At 42.0% G+C, this 18,371-nt stretch overlaps 1 protein-coding gene across 1 annotated transcript in view; it reads left to right on the forward strand.

Moving 5' to 3' along the window:
* TRPM1 (transient receptor potential cation channel subfamily M member 1) overlaps window positions 1-18,371 on the forward strand; it is a 61,449-nt gene that overhangs the window by 19,106 nt on the left and 23,972 nt on the right. The window contains exons 13-18 of the mRNA XM_070478370.1: window positions 2,201-2,341; window positions 3,408-3,437; window positions 8,043-8,335; window positions 9,886-10,114; window positions 15,516-15,638; window positions 16,053-16,184. Coding sequence (XP_070334471.1) covers window positions 2,201-2,341; window positions 3,408-3,437; window positions 8,043-8,335; window positions 9,886-10,114; window positions 15,516-15,638; window positions 16,053-16,184 — 948 coding nt within the window. The remainder of the gene's footprint in view (window positions 1-2,200; window positions 2,342-3,407; window positions 3,438-8,042; window positions 8,336-9,885; window positions 10,115-15,515; window positions 15,639-16,052; window positions 16,185-18,371) is intronic.

Below are 18,371 nucleotides of genomic sequence, written 5' to 3' on the forward strand. Positions count from 1 at the left end.
TGGTGCTGTGTGAAGGGGGCAGTACCCTGCTTTTGCTCCAGGCTTCTCAAAAGAGGCAGTTGCAATTTTTGGTCTCTTTGTACTTTTGGGTCCAGAATTTGCCCCAACTGCACATGCATGTGATTATTTTTAGTCCCACACAGTTTCTTTGTATTTTGTTGTTCAAGGAGAGGTGTGTCCAGGTGCAAGCATTGCAGCGAAGGGTCCCTGGTCCCAGCCTATCTCACAAATGCTCATTGGATCAGAGCAGAATCATTGGGTCTGGGAACCAAGAGGGACCAGGGATTGCCCTGCCCTTGTTTCCCACTTTCCCAGATTTCTTAGTTTTGGAAGCGCTGAGAGTCAAAAGCCACTGCTACTCAAGTGTAGACCCAACCAACCAGGTCTCACTTAAGTGGCTTCAATCATTCTCCTCCTGCCCTACCCAGACACAGGACACCCTCTCTTGAAAGCCTCCCACATCTCATGAAGTTAAGGCTCCTTCTAAGACACTTACACCCACTGGGCCCATCACATGCCCACCGTACGGGGTCTGCCACACACTCATGTGTTCTGTCCTGGGGCCGAGCATGGTCATACCTGCAGTGCTCTCCACCCTCGGCTGCAGCAGCCCCTGTGCTGCCTCAGTGTTACCCTCCCCAGGAAGCCCTTTCTCACCTGCCCACCCAGGCAGAGTGGGGGTCTGAAGATGCTGCTGTGTCGAGATTTGGGTGGCTTGGCCCTTAACCCCCTCCCCTCCACAAACAACAAGCTCACCACGGCAGAGCTGTATCTTGTCCCCTCATGTGAAATCCCTGACTTGATCAAGGATCACGATGGGGGCTGAACAAACTTGCAAAGCTTGAGTGAAGGATGAGGTCCCTGTGCCCAAGAAGGACATTCGAAAAGTGTAGTCTCCATGAGTGGAGAAGGAAATGGCAACCACTCCAGTATTCTTGCCTGGAGAATCCTATGGACAGAGAAGACTGGCGGGCTGCAGTCCATGGGGTCACAAAGAGTCTAACACGACTAGTGACTAAATAACAACAACAGAGTCTCAATGGGATGGACCCCAGCCTCAATGATGGACTGCCATCATTTCAGCTGCAGGAAGTTAACCAAGCCAGAAATGGCACATAGCATAGCATCCTTTTTTTGTTTGTTTGTTTGTTTGTTTTTGCATAGCATCCTTATAATGGATGGGTCAGCTCTGCCTCCTGGATCAGCCAGCTGCCCAGAGGCGTGAATGACTGACTTACAGGTGTATGGATGCTCTCAATTCCTCTCCCTTCTGCCCACACCCTGCCTTCATCTTAACACAGCCTCATCCATTCTGCAGCAGAAGTCTGCCCCTTCACGAGCTCCCAGCCACCTCAGGTAGTTTGTGTTCTTACTGAAGTCTTTGGGGTCCCTCAGAAAATCCTGGGGTACCACATGGAGGTTTCTTCAGAAAAGTCCCAGTCCCAGGAGTGTCCTGTCCTCCCCTACCTTTCACAGAGTCCTCCTGCCCATCATGCGCTCACTCCTTCCTTCTGTAGAAAATCTGGACTCCAGCCCCTGAAGACACCTTCTCCCCTGCAAGCAGCTGTCAAAGCACCTTCTCAACAGGGCAAATCTACTCACATCAAGGAAGGCTTGTACCAGCTACACCATCTGTCCTCAATGATTTTTTCCCTTAATCAATTTTTTATTGAAGTATAGCTGATTTACAATGTTGTGTTATTTTCTGCTGTACAGCAAACTGATGTAGTTATACATACATATACATTCTTTATATATATATTCTTTATTTTTATTTTTTGGCCTCACTCTGTTGCATGTGGGACCTCAGTTTCCAGATCAGGGACTATAATGGTGCCCCCTGCAGTGGAAGGCAGAGTCTCAACCTCACGACCACTGGGAAGGTCCCTCTTTCCTTTATGTTTAAATGCACATTTCTGGTCATCCTGTCCAAGTGCACAGACAAGCCCAGGCCTCTCCCCTACAGCCCTGAGGGTCTCTAACTCATCTCATGGGGAAGTTTAACCTATTTTCTGGAACATGGTTCACCCTCTTATCTCCCTCCATCCTGTAGTAACAGATAGAAGATTGTTTAATGTCCCATTGGTGCCGTTAACACCCACATCGTCAGCAAGGATGGCCACGACGCCAAGGTGTGTGATGCAATCCAGGCCGCAGGTACCTTCTCGCAGGGCCTGAGACATGGCTCCTTTCCTTACAGGGCAACCTTCCTCCTGACTACCACATCAGCCTCATAGACATCGGGCTCGTGCTGGAGTACCTCATGGGTGGCGCCTACCGCTGCAACTACACGCGCAAGAGCTTCCGGACCCTCTACAACAACCTGTTCGGACCCAAGAGGGTAGAGCTCAGTGGACACGCAGCTATTCTGTGGTTCCCAGGGTCACACATGGCTCCTTGCTCACCTCCACAATAACTCAGCCTGTACACAGCCAAGCTCATTACCCCATCCCCCCACACACCTTCCAGTCCTCCTGCGGTGGCTTTCGGTGTGAAGCATCTTTCTTCCCTCCACCCATCAGGTTCACAGCCCAGCACTTGCACCTGCCCCATCCTTTGTTCACAGCTGTCTTCCTCCTGGGCTCTTTGTCTCTGCTTTCTTCCATGCTTCCTACCTGTGGAGCCACCCTGATCCTCCAAAATGAGGATCCTGATGGGGCATTCCCTGCTCACAAACTCCCAAGGCTCCCCAGTGCCCGAGGAATCACCGTCAAGCTCCTGATTGAAGCGTCTAAGGCTCTCCCTCATTATCCACACCCTGTTGTGGGTGACCATGTACCACTTTCAGAACAAACTCTACTAATGTGTCAGCTGTGTCTCCCCACTTCAAAAGCCCATGTGTATCCCAGGCCCAACTCATGTGTGAGACCTCCCATGAAGCCCTCCCTTCGCCCCACTCAGAGCCCCATAGCTCAGTGTCTGCGCTTCTGTGGGTGAACTTCTGTGGTTCTCCCTGGGGTGGGGTCCCGTGTCTGCACGTCTCTCTCCTCACCTGACCTGGGATGACAGAAGCAGAGGAAAGGAAAATAGATTTTAATAGATGAAAGAGTACTTTATATCATTAACTGTGTAGGACAAATGCTTTCTTTAGGCTTGTCCTTCATTGTTAATTATACAAAGTACTTTAAAAATTTTATTTATTTTAATTGGAGGATAATTACTTTATAATATTGTGTTGTACAGTATTAATTGCTTTACAATATTACAATACAATCTTTCTGCCATATTTCAACACGAATCTACCATAGATATATGTGTATGTTCCCTCCCTCTTGAACCTCCCTACCCAAAGTACTTTTTAATCTATTATTAATCTACTAGCGATATCACTAATGTACAACTCACAGTATTGTAACTTCAGTTATCTGATTTCATTGAATTTTTTTCCCTCCCTTTTCATTATGCAGCCGAAAGCTCTCAAACTTCTGGGAATGGAAGTAAGTAGGACTTGTTTCCAGTGGTTTCATGGGATCATGGAGCCTCTTCATTTTGTATTTAACATAAAATTGAGTGAATTTGTTTTCCATGAATAAATCCACTTCACCACACACCAAGATTTACTTGGATGATTTAGTCAGATTATATTCAAAGGTCATAGACATTTTTTTAAAAGTTAAAAGCCATCCAACTGACTTTTATTAAAATTAAGAACAAATCAAGCTCACCCATTATTGTTGGCATCATTATCCCCTCTGGTTTTTAAAAGTGTTCTGGAAATTTTACCACATGAAAACATAAATAAAAGAAGAATACATAAAAGGAGGAGGAAATTATTATTGGCAGAAAAATATTTTGTATCTAGAAAGTCCAGGAAAATCAGCAAAGTTTCCTCATAATGGGACAAAAATATCCAGAAATAACCTTAACAAGGGAACTTAAGAACAAATCACTAGACATGAAAATACACAAACGAGTAGAGGAAGTACCATAACACAATATTAAGACTGAGTATTGTAAAGATTCTTCTCAAATAAATTTATGAGTTAAGTAGCATCCCAATTTCTGTATGGATTCAGGGTAGAAGGTTTTGATTCTTGTTCACAGTTGACACTGACCTTCAGCATAACTAGAAGGGTTATGAAAGTCAGAGTTGCATAATCCCTTAGTCTCTCAGATTGGTTGTATCACATAGGGTTTATCTACTGGGTGAAGCCTTGGTGGAACTCTCCTATATAATAGCCTGTCCGGTCTTGTTGTCAGAGGCCCATTTTTCACCACCTTAGTAATAACTTTTATAATATGAGTTCATCGAGGCTTTCTATTTTCTGGAGTCAGCTTTGGTCAATTATATTTTCATAGAGAACAATTTACTTCATCTAGACTTTCAAGTTCACTGTTGTAAATCTTTATTGTTGTTTAGTCTCTCAGTTGTGTCCTACTCTTTGTGACTCCATGGACTGTAGCCTGCCAGGCTCCTCTGTCCATGAGATTTCCCAGACAAGAATACTGGCGTGGGTTGCCATTTTCTTCTCCGGGGGATCTTCCTGACCCAGGGATTGAAGCCATGTCTCCTGCATTGGCAGGGGGATTCTTTACCACTGAGCCACCTGGGACGCCCCATAAACCTTTACAGAGTATTTTAATTTTTTCAGTCTACTCTGTATCTTTAGTTGTGTACCATTTCTTGTTCCAGTTTTTTCTTTTTTTTGTATCTCCTCCCTTTCTTCTTAACCATTCCTGTCTTTGGATTTCATTGGTATTTTTGCTTAATTCAGCAACTTTCTTTTTTTCTGTTTTCTATTTTATTAATATATTTTAATTTTTATTCATTATTGTATTATTATATTATTTTTATTGACTCAATTTGAAAGTAAAGTTTGCCCATTTTCAATATTCCTTATATTTCAATAAATTCATGAAGAGTATATGTTTTTCTCTGAGCATTGTTTTTCATGGTATCCTACAGGTTTCGGTAAGTAGAGCTTTTATTGATATTCATTTCTAAACAATTTATAATTTCCTCCTTAATCCAAGAGTTAATTATAAGCGTATTTTAAGTTGCCTAGATACAGACTCTTGTTATTGTGGTTATCTTAGTCTCATTGATTTCTAGTATTACTCTTTGGGTATAGACTATATGATTTCCAATATCTAGAACTTGTTGAGATTGAAAATCTCAAAAGAATTGGGGAATAATGCCAGGTGGAATTTTGTTAATGATCCATGTGTGTGGAAACAAATGCATATTCTCAGTTTGTTGGGCACAATTATATACTTCTCTGCAGGAGACCTGGGCTTGATCCCTGGGTTGGGAAGATCCCCTGGAAAAGGGAAATACTCCACTATTTCCACTCCAGTATACTCCACTCCCTCCATGGATGGAGAAGGTTGGTAGGCTACAATCCACGGGGTCGCAAAGAGTTGGACACGACTGAGCGACTTCACTTCACTTCACTTCACTTCACTTCATACTCCACTCCAGTATTCTGGCCTGGAGAATTCCCTGGACTGTATAGTCCATGGGGTCACAAAGAGTCGGACAGGACTGAGTGACTTTCGCTTTCATCATACTGTCAGATCAAACTTAGTAATTTTACTATTCAATTTGCTTCTATATGTGCTAGTTTTTTCAAGTTAATTTCTGACTGAGGGGTGTTTAGAGGCTCTTACCGTGATTTGTGATTGTGTATGGATTCATTTCTTCTTAACTTCCAGTTCATATCTTTTGTTATTCTATTGGGTTGCTTCTCTTTTACTTGTTGCTTTGTGTCTCTTCATGCACTTTAGGGAAATGAACCCCTTGTCGGTTATTTTCTGCCTATAGCAATATTAAAATTATTTTATGAGAGGTTGCATACAATTAATATTTTAATAATATACTATGGAAAGGTAGGATTAAAGGGGTTTCTGTTTGGGCCTTCCCTGGCAGACTCCAGTGGTTAGGACTGTGCTTCCACTGCAGGGGGGCCTAGGTTTGATCCCGGGTCAGGGAACTAAGGTCCTGAATGCCTTGTAGTGTGGTGGAAAAAAAAGCTCTGTTTTACAATATTTCACTAGTCCTTAGTGGATTTTTATTTGAATTGATATAATCTTGAAAATAAAGCTACATTTCCTTTTTAATTTCAATATTCCCTAAATGACTGAAACTGCAGTTTTACTGGGACAAATTAGAACAAAAACATTTAAATTCAAGGCAAGATATGATAGTTTCAATAAAAACATCAGAATACCTCATAATGAGGTTATAAACTTGGTTTTGTCATGAACTACTTGCCATAAGAATTGAAGAGTCAGGCTCCACCCCTTTTCCTGCCCCACGCCCAGCCACTCCATTCATGTGAATGTGGGCAAATTATTCAGACTTTAAGCCACAACTTCCTCATCTGACTGACTGGAAGACATTAACAACCTCTCAGGATCAGTGTGAGAATAAAAGAAGGTCACTGATGAGAAAGCTATTCGCAAAAGAGCAGAAATCCATTTCTGTTATCCTATTGGGTACTGGATCCTCAGCCTGGAATAGTCTGTTCAGTTCAGTTCAGTCACTCAGTCATGTCCGACTCTTTGCGACCCCATGAACTGCAGCACGCCAGGCCTCCCTGTCCATCACCAACTCCTGGAGTCCACCCAAACCCATGTCCATTGAGTCGATGATGCCATCCAACCATCTAATCCTATCCAACCATCTCATCCTCTGTCGTCCCCTTCTCCTCCTGCCCTCAATCTTTCCCAGCATCAGGGTCTATTCAAATGAGTCAGCTCTTCTCATCAGGTAGCCAAAGTACTGGAGTTTCAGCTTCAGCATTAATCCTTCCAACGAATATTTAGGACTGATTTCCTTTAAGATTGACTGGTTGGATCTCCTTGCAGTCCAAGGGACTCCCAAGAGTCTTCTCCAACACCACAGTTCAAAAGTATCAATTCTTTGGTGCTCAGCTTTCTTTACAGTTCAACTCTCACATCCATACGTGACTACTGGAAAAACCATAGCTTTGACTAGACGAACCTTTGTTGGCAAAGAAATGTCTCTGCTTTTTAATATGTTGTCTAGGTTGGTTATAGCTTTTCTTCCAAGGAGCAAGTGTCTTTTAATTTCATGGCTGCAATCACCATCAGCAGTGATTTTGGAACCCCCCAAAATAAAGTCTGTCACTGTTTCCATTGTTTCCCCATCTATTTGCCATGAAGTGATGGGACCAGATGCCATGAACTTAGTTTTCTGAATGATTCCATGCAACATGCATGCTTCACCACCAGTTCTCCCAGTCATTAATGCCTTCCTTTAGGATCCTGCTTTATTATTAGAATGACCCCTCATAATCCCTTGGAAATGGAAAGCATTGGCCTTCCATTTATAACACATCCATGAAAAGACAAATCTCATTCAAAATAGAATTCCTGCTTCCTTAAACTCTTGGTAGATGTGTGTGCATACTCAGTCGTGTCTGATTTTTTGAGATCACATGGACTGTAGGCCCTCAGGCTCCTCTGTCCATGGGATGCTCCAACCAAGAATACTGGAGTGAGTTGCCATTTCCTCCTCCAGGGGATCTTCCCAATCCAGAGATCAAACTTGTGTCTCCTGCATCTCCTGCATTGGTAGGTGGATTCTTTACCACTGAGCCACCTGGGAAGCCCAAACCATTGGTAGAAAACCAAAATATTTTTCTCCACCTCCTTCTACATTTTTCCTATTAATCTCTGGTTCAGAGTGTTGATATTTAAAGACATCCCTCAGGAAATGAGTTTTGAGCTTTATCTTTCCTATGGGGTGATTTGGATTGAAGTGTTTTCTTCGTTTTCAGTTTTGCAGTTTCTCTTCAATTTTTAGAGGCTTCTGGAAAAAAAACCACAAAAACCTGCCAACCCAGGAGTATAAACTTCAAACAGTATTACGCCTTTTCAGCTCATTTGATTTTCAATGGTTTACTTCCTTTAATAAACATGTGCATCTTTTCAAAAGAATTCATATGATGGGTGGACACACATGTACTTAAGAAGTCTCTCTGTTCCTGCAGACAGCAACTTCTTCCAGTTGATCCTGAAACCCTCTACTGCATGTTTATGGCAGAACTATAGTAAAGGTGTTTCTCTCCCCTCAGGATGACGAGCCACCAGCCAAAGGGAAGAAAAAGAAGAAGAAGAAAAAGGAGGAGGAGTTGGACATTGATGTGGACGACCCGGCCGTGAGTCGATTCCAGTATCCCTTCCACGAGCTGATGGTGTGGGCTGTGCTGATGAAGCGCCAAAAGATGGCAGTCTTCCTCTGGCAGCGGGGGGAGGAGAGCATGGCCAAGGCCCTAGTGGCATGCAAGCTCTACAAGTCCATGGCCCACGAGTCCTCCGAGAGTGAGCTGGTGGACGACATCTCCCAGGACTTGGACAACAATTCAAAGTGAGCGTCTGGAGGGAACGTAGAGCTCAGGGAGACCCAGGTGTCCCGAGAACCACCCCTTTTCCAGGAAGGGAGGCAAATGTGGTTCTCACTTAAGTATTATCACATTTAAAGCTTGTTCATCAAATGCTTTGTCCATTGTGTCAATATTTTTCCTTCTGTCTTTCTGAGATGTTTCTGGACCATCATTGTTTCTGTTGACTGTCTTCTTGTGCAAACTATGGAAATGCAATTTTTTATTAATTGATTTTTATGGGAGTATAGTTGCTTCACAATGTCGTGTTACTTTCTGCTGTATAGCAAAGAGAATCAGTTACACTTATATGTGTATCCCCTCTTTTTTGGATTTACTTCCCATTCAGGTCACCATAGGGCAGAGTAGAGTTCCCTGTGCTATACAGTAGGTTCTCATTAGTTATCTATTTTATACCTAGTTATGTATATATGTCAACCCCAATCTCCTGATTCATTTCACCCTCCCTTCCTCCTTGGCATCCATATTTTTTCTCTATGTCTGTGTCTCTATTTCTGCTTTGCAAATAAGATCAACTATACCATTTTTCTAGATTCCACATACATACATTAATACATGATATTTGTGGAAAAACAATTTTAGACAGTATATCTTTATTGAAATATAGCTGATTTACAATGTTGTGTTAATTTCTGCTGTACAACAAAGTATATACATATATACATGTGATTCTTTTTTATATTCTTTTCTGTTACAGTTTATCATAGTATACTGAATTCCCTGTGCTATACAGTAGGACCTTGTTGTTTATCCATCCTATATAAAAAACTTATGTCTCCTAACCTCAACTACCCACCCCCTCCCTTCCTCAGTTCCAGCTGACAATCACTGCTGTGTTCTCTATGTCCATGATTCTTTTTCTGGGAAACACAACTTGAATGCAAAGACAACAAAACTGATTTTCATAAGGAAACATGCATTCAGAGGAGTTCAGCCTTAGTGAACCTATGCCCTTGGACTTGATCTTCCCCAGGACTTCTTAGGTAGGACAGGATGGCTACAGGGGGCCTGGAGCTGGGTATTTCCCTACCCTCAGCTCAGTCAGGCTCTGATAAAACACCAATAGGTTGAATTCTGGTTAACTAGTTTTCCCCAGGGCAGGTTTTGTTAGGAAGTGCTCTGGGCATAGTTCAGAATGGACCCTCCCCGCACCCCCCCAGGCTGGCAGTATGAGGGGATTCTCCTCCCTCCCGTCTTCCCTGTGAGAACACGGTGGGGCACCTGGAGGTAAAACTCATGAAAGTGTGGACACACCTCTCTAAGCCAGGGCTCCCCAGACTTATTAACCTGCTGACTTGTCCTCATGGGGCCTGTGGAAGTCAGCCTCCGACATGGCTGAGCACAGACCCTGGCCCCTGGCTGTCCGCTTGGGGACATCCAAGGAGCTCCCTGCTGGAAGAGGACAGGGAGTCAAGGACTCGGTGTCCTGTGGCTCCGTGATGTCCCCATGGACACGGCTCTCTAACAAAGTGTGTGGATGTCACTGCCTCACCTGCTCCCATCTGTGTCTCGGCAGAGACTTTGGCCAGCTGGCTGTGGAGCTCCTGGACCAGTCCTACAAGCACGATGAGCAGATTGCCATGAAACTATTGACGTATGAGCTGAAAAACTGGAGCAATTCGACCTGCCTCAAACTGGCTGTGGCAGCCAAACACCGGGACTTCATCGCCCACACCTGCAGCCAGATGCTGCTGACGGACATGTGGATGGGGAGGCTGCGGATGAGGAAGAACCCTGGACTGAAGGTACCTGTGATGTGGCTGTGTAGTGAAAAGTGACACCTGTGGGCTCTGACTCTTCCTGGCTGAGCTAAACACTGTCTGTGGATTATTTCATCCATGACTCTGAACAACCCTAGGAGGGAGACCCTGTGGCAATCCTTGCCTTACAGATGGAGAACCTGAAGCTTTGAGATGAAGGGACTCACCTAGGATCCCAGCTGTAAGGTGAGGGGCAGCACCTGAACATGGGTGGTCTAACATCAGAGCCCAACCTGCAGCAAGACTAGCTTGTGGGCATGGCGTCCACTCTAACGAGTTGTGCACCCCTGACCATCCACCCACCACTAAGGCAGGCACCTGAGCTCTGTTCTTATAGATTGCCTTATGACTCTGAAAGTACTTGCTATCATTTTATTGTTAATTTTTATTGAAATATAGTTGATTTACAACTTTGTGTTAGTTTCAGGTATACAGCAAAGTGAATCAGTTATATATATATATATATTCCTTTTTTACATCCTCTTCCATTATAGGTTTTTGAGCATAGTTCCTTGTGCTATACAGTAGGTCCTTGTTGATTATCTATTTTATACATAGGATTATGTAATATTACACAATGTTATTACATAATAATAGTTTTAATATTATATTAAAAGTATTTTAAAGTATTTTAATATAATAATTTGTATCTGATAATCCCAAACTCCTCGTTTATCCCTCCTTGCTTTGGCTTTATTAAACATAAGTTTGTTTTCTATGTCTGTGAGTCTATTTCTGTTCTGTAAATAAGTTCATTTGTATTCTTTTTCTAGATTCCACATGTGAATGACTTTATATGATACCTGTCTGACTAACTTCACTAAGTGTGATAATCCCTGTCATTGTTGTTTAATGGCTCAGTTGTGTCTGACTCTCTGTGACCTCATGGACTATATCTCGCCAGATTCCTCTGTCCATAGGATTTCCCAGGCAAGAATACTGGAGTGGGTTACCATTTCCTTCACCACTGGATTTTCCCAACCCAGGGATAGAACCCATGTTTCCTGTGTTGCAGGCAGATTCTTTACTGATGAGACACCAGAGCAGCCCACATAATCTCTAGGTTCATTCATGTTGCTGTAATTGGCATTATTTCATTCTTATTTATGGCTGAGTAGTATTCCATCGTATATATGTACTACATCTTCTTTATCCATTTTTTTTTTGTTGATGGATATTTATGTTGCTTCCATGTCCTGACTATTGTTAATAGTGCTGCAATGAACAGACATTGGGGTGCATGTATCTTTTTGAATTATAGTTTTGTTCAGATATATGCCCAGGAGTGGGCCTGCTGAATCATTTGGCAACTCTATTTCTAGTTTATTGAAGAACCTCTATACTGAACATATCTACGAACCAGAAACAGACTCACAGACATAGAGAACAGACTTGTGGTTGCCAAGGGGGATGGGTTGGTGGGTGAGGGAAGGACTGGATGTTTGGAATTAGCAGATGCAAACTAGCCTATATAGTATGTATAAGCAACAAGTTCCCACTGTACAGCTCAGGGAACTATATTAAATATTCTGTAATAAATCATGATAGAAAATAATATGAAAAAGAATATATGTATAACAGAGTCAATTTGCTGCACAGCAGAAATTAAACCCAATATTGTAAATCAAATATGCTTCAATAAGATTAAAAAAAAAACAACAACAACCAAGGTCTGGTCCAGCCTCAACATGCAGCTGCCAAGTGGCAGAAGATAAGAAGGGTGAGGAGCATCCCCAAGTCCACTCTGTGATCAAGTCTACAGGTCCATATGTTCCAACTCTTCAACCCATAAACAAACAGGGTACATATGTACTAAAAGTTCACCAGGACTTCCCTGGTGGTCCAGTGGTTAAGACTTTAGGCTCCCAATGCAGGGGGCACTGGTTCGATCCCTGGTCAGGAATCTAAGATCCCACATGCTACCTGGCACAGCTTAAAAAAAAAAAAAAGTAGTTGAATATATTACTAAAAGGTAATTTTTAAACATGCCAGAATTTTAAAGAGTGAGATTAAACTGTATTGTCTTCAGCAGCACTGTCCAACAGAAATAAAGCACATATGTGCTTTAAATTTAAACTTTAGATTTTCCCTTTAGAAAAATATTTTTAATAGCTATAGAAAGTTTTTCAAGTACGTTGTAGAAAGTAAAAAAGAAACAGTTGAAGTTAACTTTTAAAAATTATTTGTTTATTTGGCAGCACTAGGTCTTAGTTGCAGCATGCAGGATCTTCAGTCTTCTTTGAGGCACGTGGGACCTTCTAGTTGCAGCATGTGGAATCTTGTTCCCTGACCAAGGGGACAACCTGAGCCTCCTGCATTGGGAGCACGGAGTCTTAGCCACTGGACCACCTGGGAAGTCCTCAAGTTAATTTTAATAATATATTGATTTAAGCCAGTAGGTACAAAATGTTTTTGAAAGGAAAAATATCACTAATGAGATAGTCTATATTCTTTTTTTGTACTAAGTTTTTGAGATTTGGTGGGTGTTTTGCAATCTCTTCCTTTTTCTTTTTTTAACCTAATGCTTTTTTTTGATATAATGTCTATCCTAGGTATAAATATTTGTAAGCATCAAATTTCCTTCAAAGCATTTTTAATTTGCAATATAAATACGCAATTATTGTAAAGCCAGGATTTTTTTTAATTTAATTCTTTGACTAGTTCATATCATATGCACATATTAAAAAATTAAAACTGTTTATGGGACTTCCCTGGCAGTCCAGTGGTTAAGACTTCACCTTTCAAGAGTGTGTTCAATCCCTGGTTCCATCCCTGGTTAAGGAGCTAAGACTCCACATGCCTCTGGGCCCAAAAACCAAAACATAATACAGAAGCAATACTGTAACACATTCAATAAAGACTTTGAAAATGGTACACATCAAAAAAAATACAAATAAAACTGTTAAAAGTGTGACAAATCTCCCTGCTAACCCCTGTCCCCCATGTGGCCTATTCCACCCAGTGGCAACCACTGATATTTGTTACTTGTGTATATTTCCATATGTAAAACTAATATGAATACTCTCTTTTCTTTTTGTGGTGAATTAAATATACTTACTGTTTTTTCTTTTTCACAAAGGTTGACATAGTCATTGTTATGTACCTTTTTTTCCCACTTCCTCTGGGAACTCTTCCTGTATTACAACATAGAACATTCCTTCATTCTTACCTGCTTTTCCCTGTTTTCCTTTACAGCGGACTATCACAGCTCAGGCCAATCCCCAGTGCAAGTCACTCACCCCTGGGAGTGCTACACTCATGGCCACCATGGCTTTTCTTGAACACACATTGTACCTCGCATGTCTGCTAAGTGAACATCCAGAAGGGGAGCTGTTGGCCCCATGGGGATCTGGACTTGTGATCTTGATAGCCTTTCCTTCTGTGGAAGTGTCCACCCCCACCCTCCCCACCATTGTGCAGAGAATTTTCCCACAATCCCACCAATATGGTGTGTGAACACACATTGGAATTATTACAATCTAATGGTAAAAAATGAGATCTTTGCATAGTTTCTTTGAATGTCTTTCTTCCCGCCCCCACTTTTTTTTAAAAGATGCTATCAGTTTCTTTATTGTTATTTTTTGGCCACGCTGCAGGTGGGATCTTAGTTCCCTGACCAGGGCTCAAACCACTGAACCATCTGAAAAGTCCCTGAATATCTCTTATGAGCGAAAATGAGCCCATTTGCTATAAACACAAATGTCCCTAAGTTCACTGCTTTTGCCCATTTTTTTGCTGGGTTGTTAGAAGTTTCCTTCTTGACGTCTAGGAGATCTTTTCTAATTAGAAAGATTGGCCTTTTCCTGCATCAAGAGCTGCAAGTATATTTTCCCATGAGTTGTTTTTACTGTGGTTGTGATGTGTTTTTGCTCTGCAGAAGTTTGTGATTTAAGTACAAGACCTATTGATCTTTGCTTTGATTGTGTGTTGATTTGGGAGCATTATTAGAAAGGTTTTCTCCTCTATTTATGAAAGAATTCTCATGTGATGATTCTTAGTTGTTTCATTGTCTCTGTATGCATCCCCCTCCCCTATTTTCTTTCATGAAATTATTGAGCTAGTCAGAGTTATTCTAGTGATTGTGTGAGATATGGATCCAACTTAATTATTTTATAAATGATCACACAGATTCTCAATACTGTGCATTAAATAGTCATCTTTACTCCTCTCATTGGATGTGGTGTTTGTCTCACAAGTGTATTTGAATCTTTTTCTGGATCCTTCCATTCTGCTCCACTGTTTGGTCTCTTCATATACCTGTACTACACTGTTTTAATTATTAGTGTTTTATAATATAATTTTTAGTATATGGTAGAAATAGCCCCTTTGTGGTGTTCTTAATAATGGATGGCTGAGGGGAAATTTTTTTTAAAAATTAGGACTTAACATTGGAAACAGCTTAGTATTGGAGACACACAGCACAGCAGTGATAAAAATGGCAAGACTGGGACTTCCCTGGTGGTCCAGTGGTCAAAACTCCACAGTTCCAGTACAGGGGCTGGGAGTTCGATCCCTGGCCAGAGAACTAAAATCCCACATGCTGTCCAGAGTGGCTAAAAAATTAAAAAATAAAAACAGAAGCGTGGTTTTTAAAAAAATGACAGAGGTCTCCATTTATAGGTTAGGCCATCCTTTTGCTGTCTAGGCTGAGCCCATGTTAAGTTCTTCTTTCTTTCTTTCTTTTTTTCCCAGAAGAACAGAACCAATTTATTTATTTTACAGAATCGACGCACATGATTGAGTATGAGGACTGGTAAATCTGAATCTGTAATACAGAAATCAGGATTTCTATATTACATTCTTGAGGCAGAATTCCTAGTTCTTCAGAAAACCTTTGGGTTTTTTTTCCTTTTTTGTTTTTTAATGTTTTTTATTATTGTGATAAAAGTCACATAATATAAAACACACTATTTTAGCCTTATCTAACTATACAGCTCAATGGGACTAAGTACATCCACAAATCCTTCTTTCAGGAGCACGGCCGTCTTCCAACCCTTGGCCCATATATTCACATTTACATCTAAGTTATTTCTATTTAAAATATTTTGGTCTAATTAATTAATTTCTACTTACTATATTTTACTTTAAAAAATTACCTGCTTTGAAACTCAATGTAAGATCTTTATTTTTTAAGCTAGGATTCCACATCATCCTGCTTGCTGTTCTTCTTGAACAATGTGGTGGTTGTTCACATTTCTCAGTGTCTGCAATTCTATCCATGTACCAAACCAAATAAGCGACAGACCATCAGAGCAGAGACAGACCCACTCCAGAGCTGCTTGCTTACTGAGGAATGCTGAAGCTCATTATTTAAAATTTTACCTATACTGGGAAAATTTTCAGGAGTTCTTATAGCTTAAAAATCCACTTTTCTCATCATACCTAGGTTATCATGGGGATTCTTCTCCCCCCAACCATCTTGTTTTTGGACTTTCGCACCTATGATGACTTCTCCTATCAAACATCCAAGGAAAATGAGGATGGCAAAGAAAAAGAAGAGGAGAATATGGTCAGTGATGCCCCCAACCATCAACCCTCATCTTCAAAAGGGTTGCTATTTCTCTTGCCGTGAATTTAGACACTGCAGGAATACAGAACATTTGAGGTTGAACATCATTAATGTATTTATTTGTTTTCCTTATACCTTCATTGGTGAAAGTTCTATTCAAATCTTTTACTTCTTTTTTTTAATTTATTTTTTATTGAAGGATAATTGCTTTACAGAATTTTGTTGTTTTCTGTCATTAGCCTTTGGAAAAATTCAATTATTAATAAATCACAATAATATATCAAAAGAAAAAAAATAGAGAGCATTTTTATAATCCTTGATTTTGGAAGGTGCCTGTCTGTTAGCTGTGGGGCTAGGGTCCCGGGAGTTTCCCATCTGGCAGCCTGTTTGCCATGTGCTCTGCTCTGTTTTCAGGATGCAAATGCAGATGCCAGCTCCAGAAAGGGGGACGAGGAGAACGAACACAAGAAACAACGAAGTGTCCCCATTGGGACCAAGATCTGTGAATTCTACAACGCCCCCATCGTCAAGTTCTGGTTTTACACAGTAAGGCCTCCCTTAGCATCTTTTAGATGTATGAGAATCAAGAAGAACGATTCTTCTTCATGAAAGTGCTTTTAAAAAAAATCAATGGATTAAGATGAGTTATGCAAATAGAAGTGAGACTAACTCAGATCCTCAATTAAATTATATAACATCCCTTATATGCAGACTCTAAAAAGAAATGATACAAATGAGCTTACTTATAAAACAGAAAGAGACCTACAGACTTAAAAAACAGACTTATGGTTACCAGAAGGGAAGGATGGGGGGAAGGGATAGTTAGGGAGTTTGGGATGGACATAAACACACTGCTATATTTAAAATGGATAACCAACAAGGACCTACTGTATAGCACAGGGAATTCTGCTCAATTTTATGTGGCAGCCTGGATGGGAGGGGAGTTTGGAGGAGCATGGATACATGTATATGTATGGCCAAGTCCCTTTGCTGTCTGCCTGAAACTACCACAACATTATTAATCAGCTACACTCCAATGTAAAATAAAAAGTTAAAAAAATCAGTGGATTAAAATGAATTATGCACATGAAGTGGGACAAACTCAGATCTTCAACTAAAATTGAACCTAGATAGACAATATTTATATACAGGAATGTGATCATTCTAGACCAAATACACCATTTCATAAAGCCAAATAATCATATTCTATTTCCTTAAGAAGAAGGATTTTTCAAATGTCTTATAGTAATACACACTTAGGAAAATACAGTTCTAGTCCAACAATGAACAAAGATGACTCATATTGAGAAAGCAAGCTGACAAATGCCATTGTTCAGAAGACTGATGGGATCACTCAAAGTGGAGTTGAATCCAGAGCATGAAGTCCTGGATTTGAGGAACGAATCAAGGCCTCCGAACTGTGGCCACATGCTCTCATCCAGCCCTATCTGTGGCCACTGTTTGGACGGCTGTAGGAAGGCACTGTGGCTGGAGCAAGAATGGTCCAGTCTTACACAAGCAGAAGGGTGAGAGAAGTGGGGCAAAGAGACTGGAGCAATTTGGAAGGTTCTGAAGGAAACTGAGCTGGTTGTGGGTGGTCTCAGCAGGGGTGGCGGGCACACTGTGCCTCCCGAAATCACTGCAGTCTTCGGGAGGGTCAAGACTACTCATGAGGTCCCAGATACCAGGGCACAACCCATCACAGGCAGACCCTGGCAGTGCAGTTCCATTAGTGACTGGGCATGAGCAGGTGATGGAAAGTGAGGAGCCAGGTCCAAGGCCATGGACAGGGCGATGGCTGTGGGTAGGTAGAAGGTGGAGGCGGAGCTCCGGGGCACAGCACCCTCGGGGCTACACGGGGACCCAGGCCAGTGAGAATCTGGACACCCAACCTCTTGGCAGCCACACCTGAAGCCACAGCTGTCCATCTGTTCTGGTCAGAACCAGCTGAGGCCCAGGCAATTCCAAGCCCAGGCCCAGAACCTGAGCTCAAGTGGATGAAGAGGGTGGGGCCAGGAGGCTGACAAGCATTGGGTGTCTCCCCAGGGCCTCTAAATGCAGCCTGCAGATGTAGGGGAGGGGTCCCATGCTTTTACAGCTCAGGAGATGCAGGCTCAATCCCTGAGCCAGGAAGATCCCCTGGAAAATGAAATGGCAACCCACTCCAGTATTCTTTCCTAGAGAATCTCATGGGCAGAGGAGCCTGGAAGGCTAGAGTCCATGGGGTTGCAAAGAGTTGAACACAACTGATGTGACTGAGTACAAGGTGTTCCCAATGCAACCCAACTTTGAGAACTCTTGCTCTAATCCTCCTGCAAAGACTAGACATGGGATGCTGCCTGTATCCTGGTGAAAAACCAATCAGGAGGGGGCCGTTAAAAAAAAAAAAGACTGGGAATCACAGATGATCAATTGCTAGCACACACCTTACCCATACCCACACCACCAAAACTTCAGAAGGGGCCTGGACCAGAGGGGTAGGGGCTAAAGCTGAAGATTCTTCATCTTTGGAGTGAAACAACCTCACTCATCTTCAGATCACCTTCCTCAACCTCATACCTCACTCCTGTATCACCCAACTCTACATGCCTCAAATATAGGGACCCTGTTGTGGGTGCAGCACACCACAGACATATGGATGCTAATTAAGGGGCCTCAGGACTGCTGGGTGTGCCAGGCAGATGCCCCATCGTCACCCTCCCCTCTTTCGAAACTCCCACGCCCATCAGCAGT

This window comes from Odocoileus virginianus, chromosome 16 (genome assembly GCF_023699985.2).
Source record: "Odocoileus virginianus isolate 20LAN1187 ecotype Illinois chromosome 16, Ovbor_1.2, whole genome shotgun sequence".
In the NCBI taxonomy this organism is placed as follows: domain Eukaryota; kingdom Metazoa; phylum Chordata; class Mammalia; order Artiodactyla; family Cervidae; genus Odocoileus; species Odocoileus virginianus.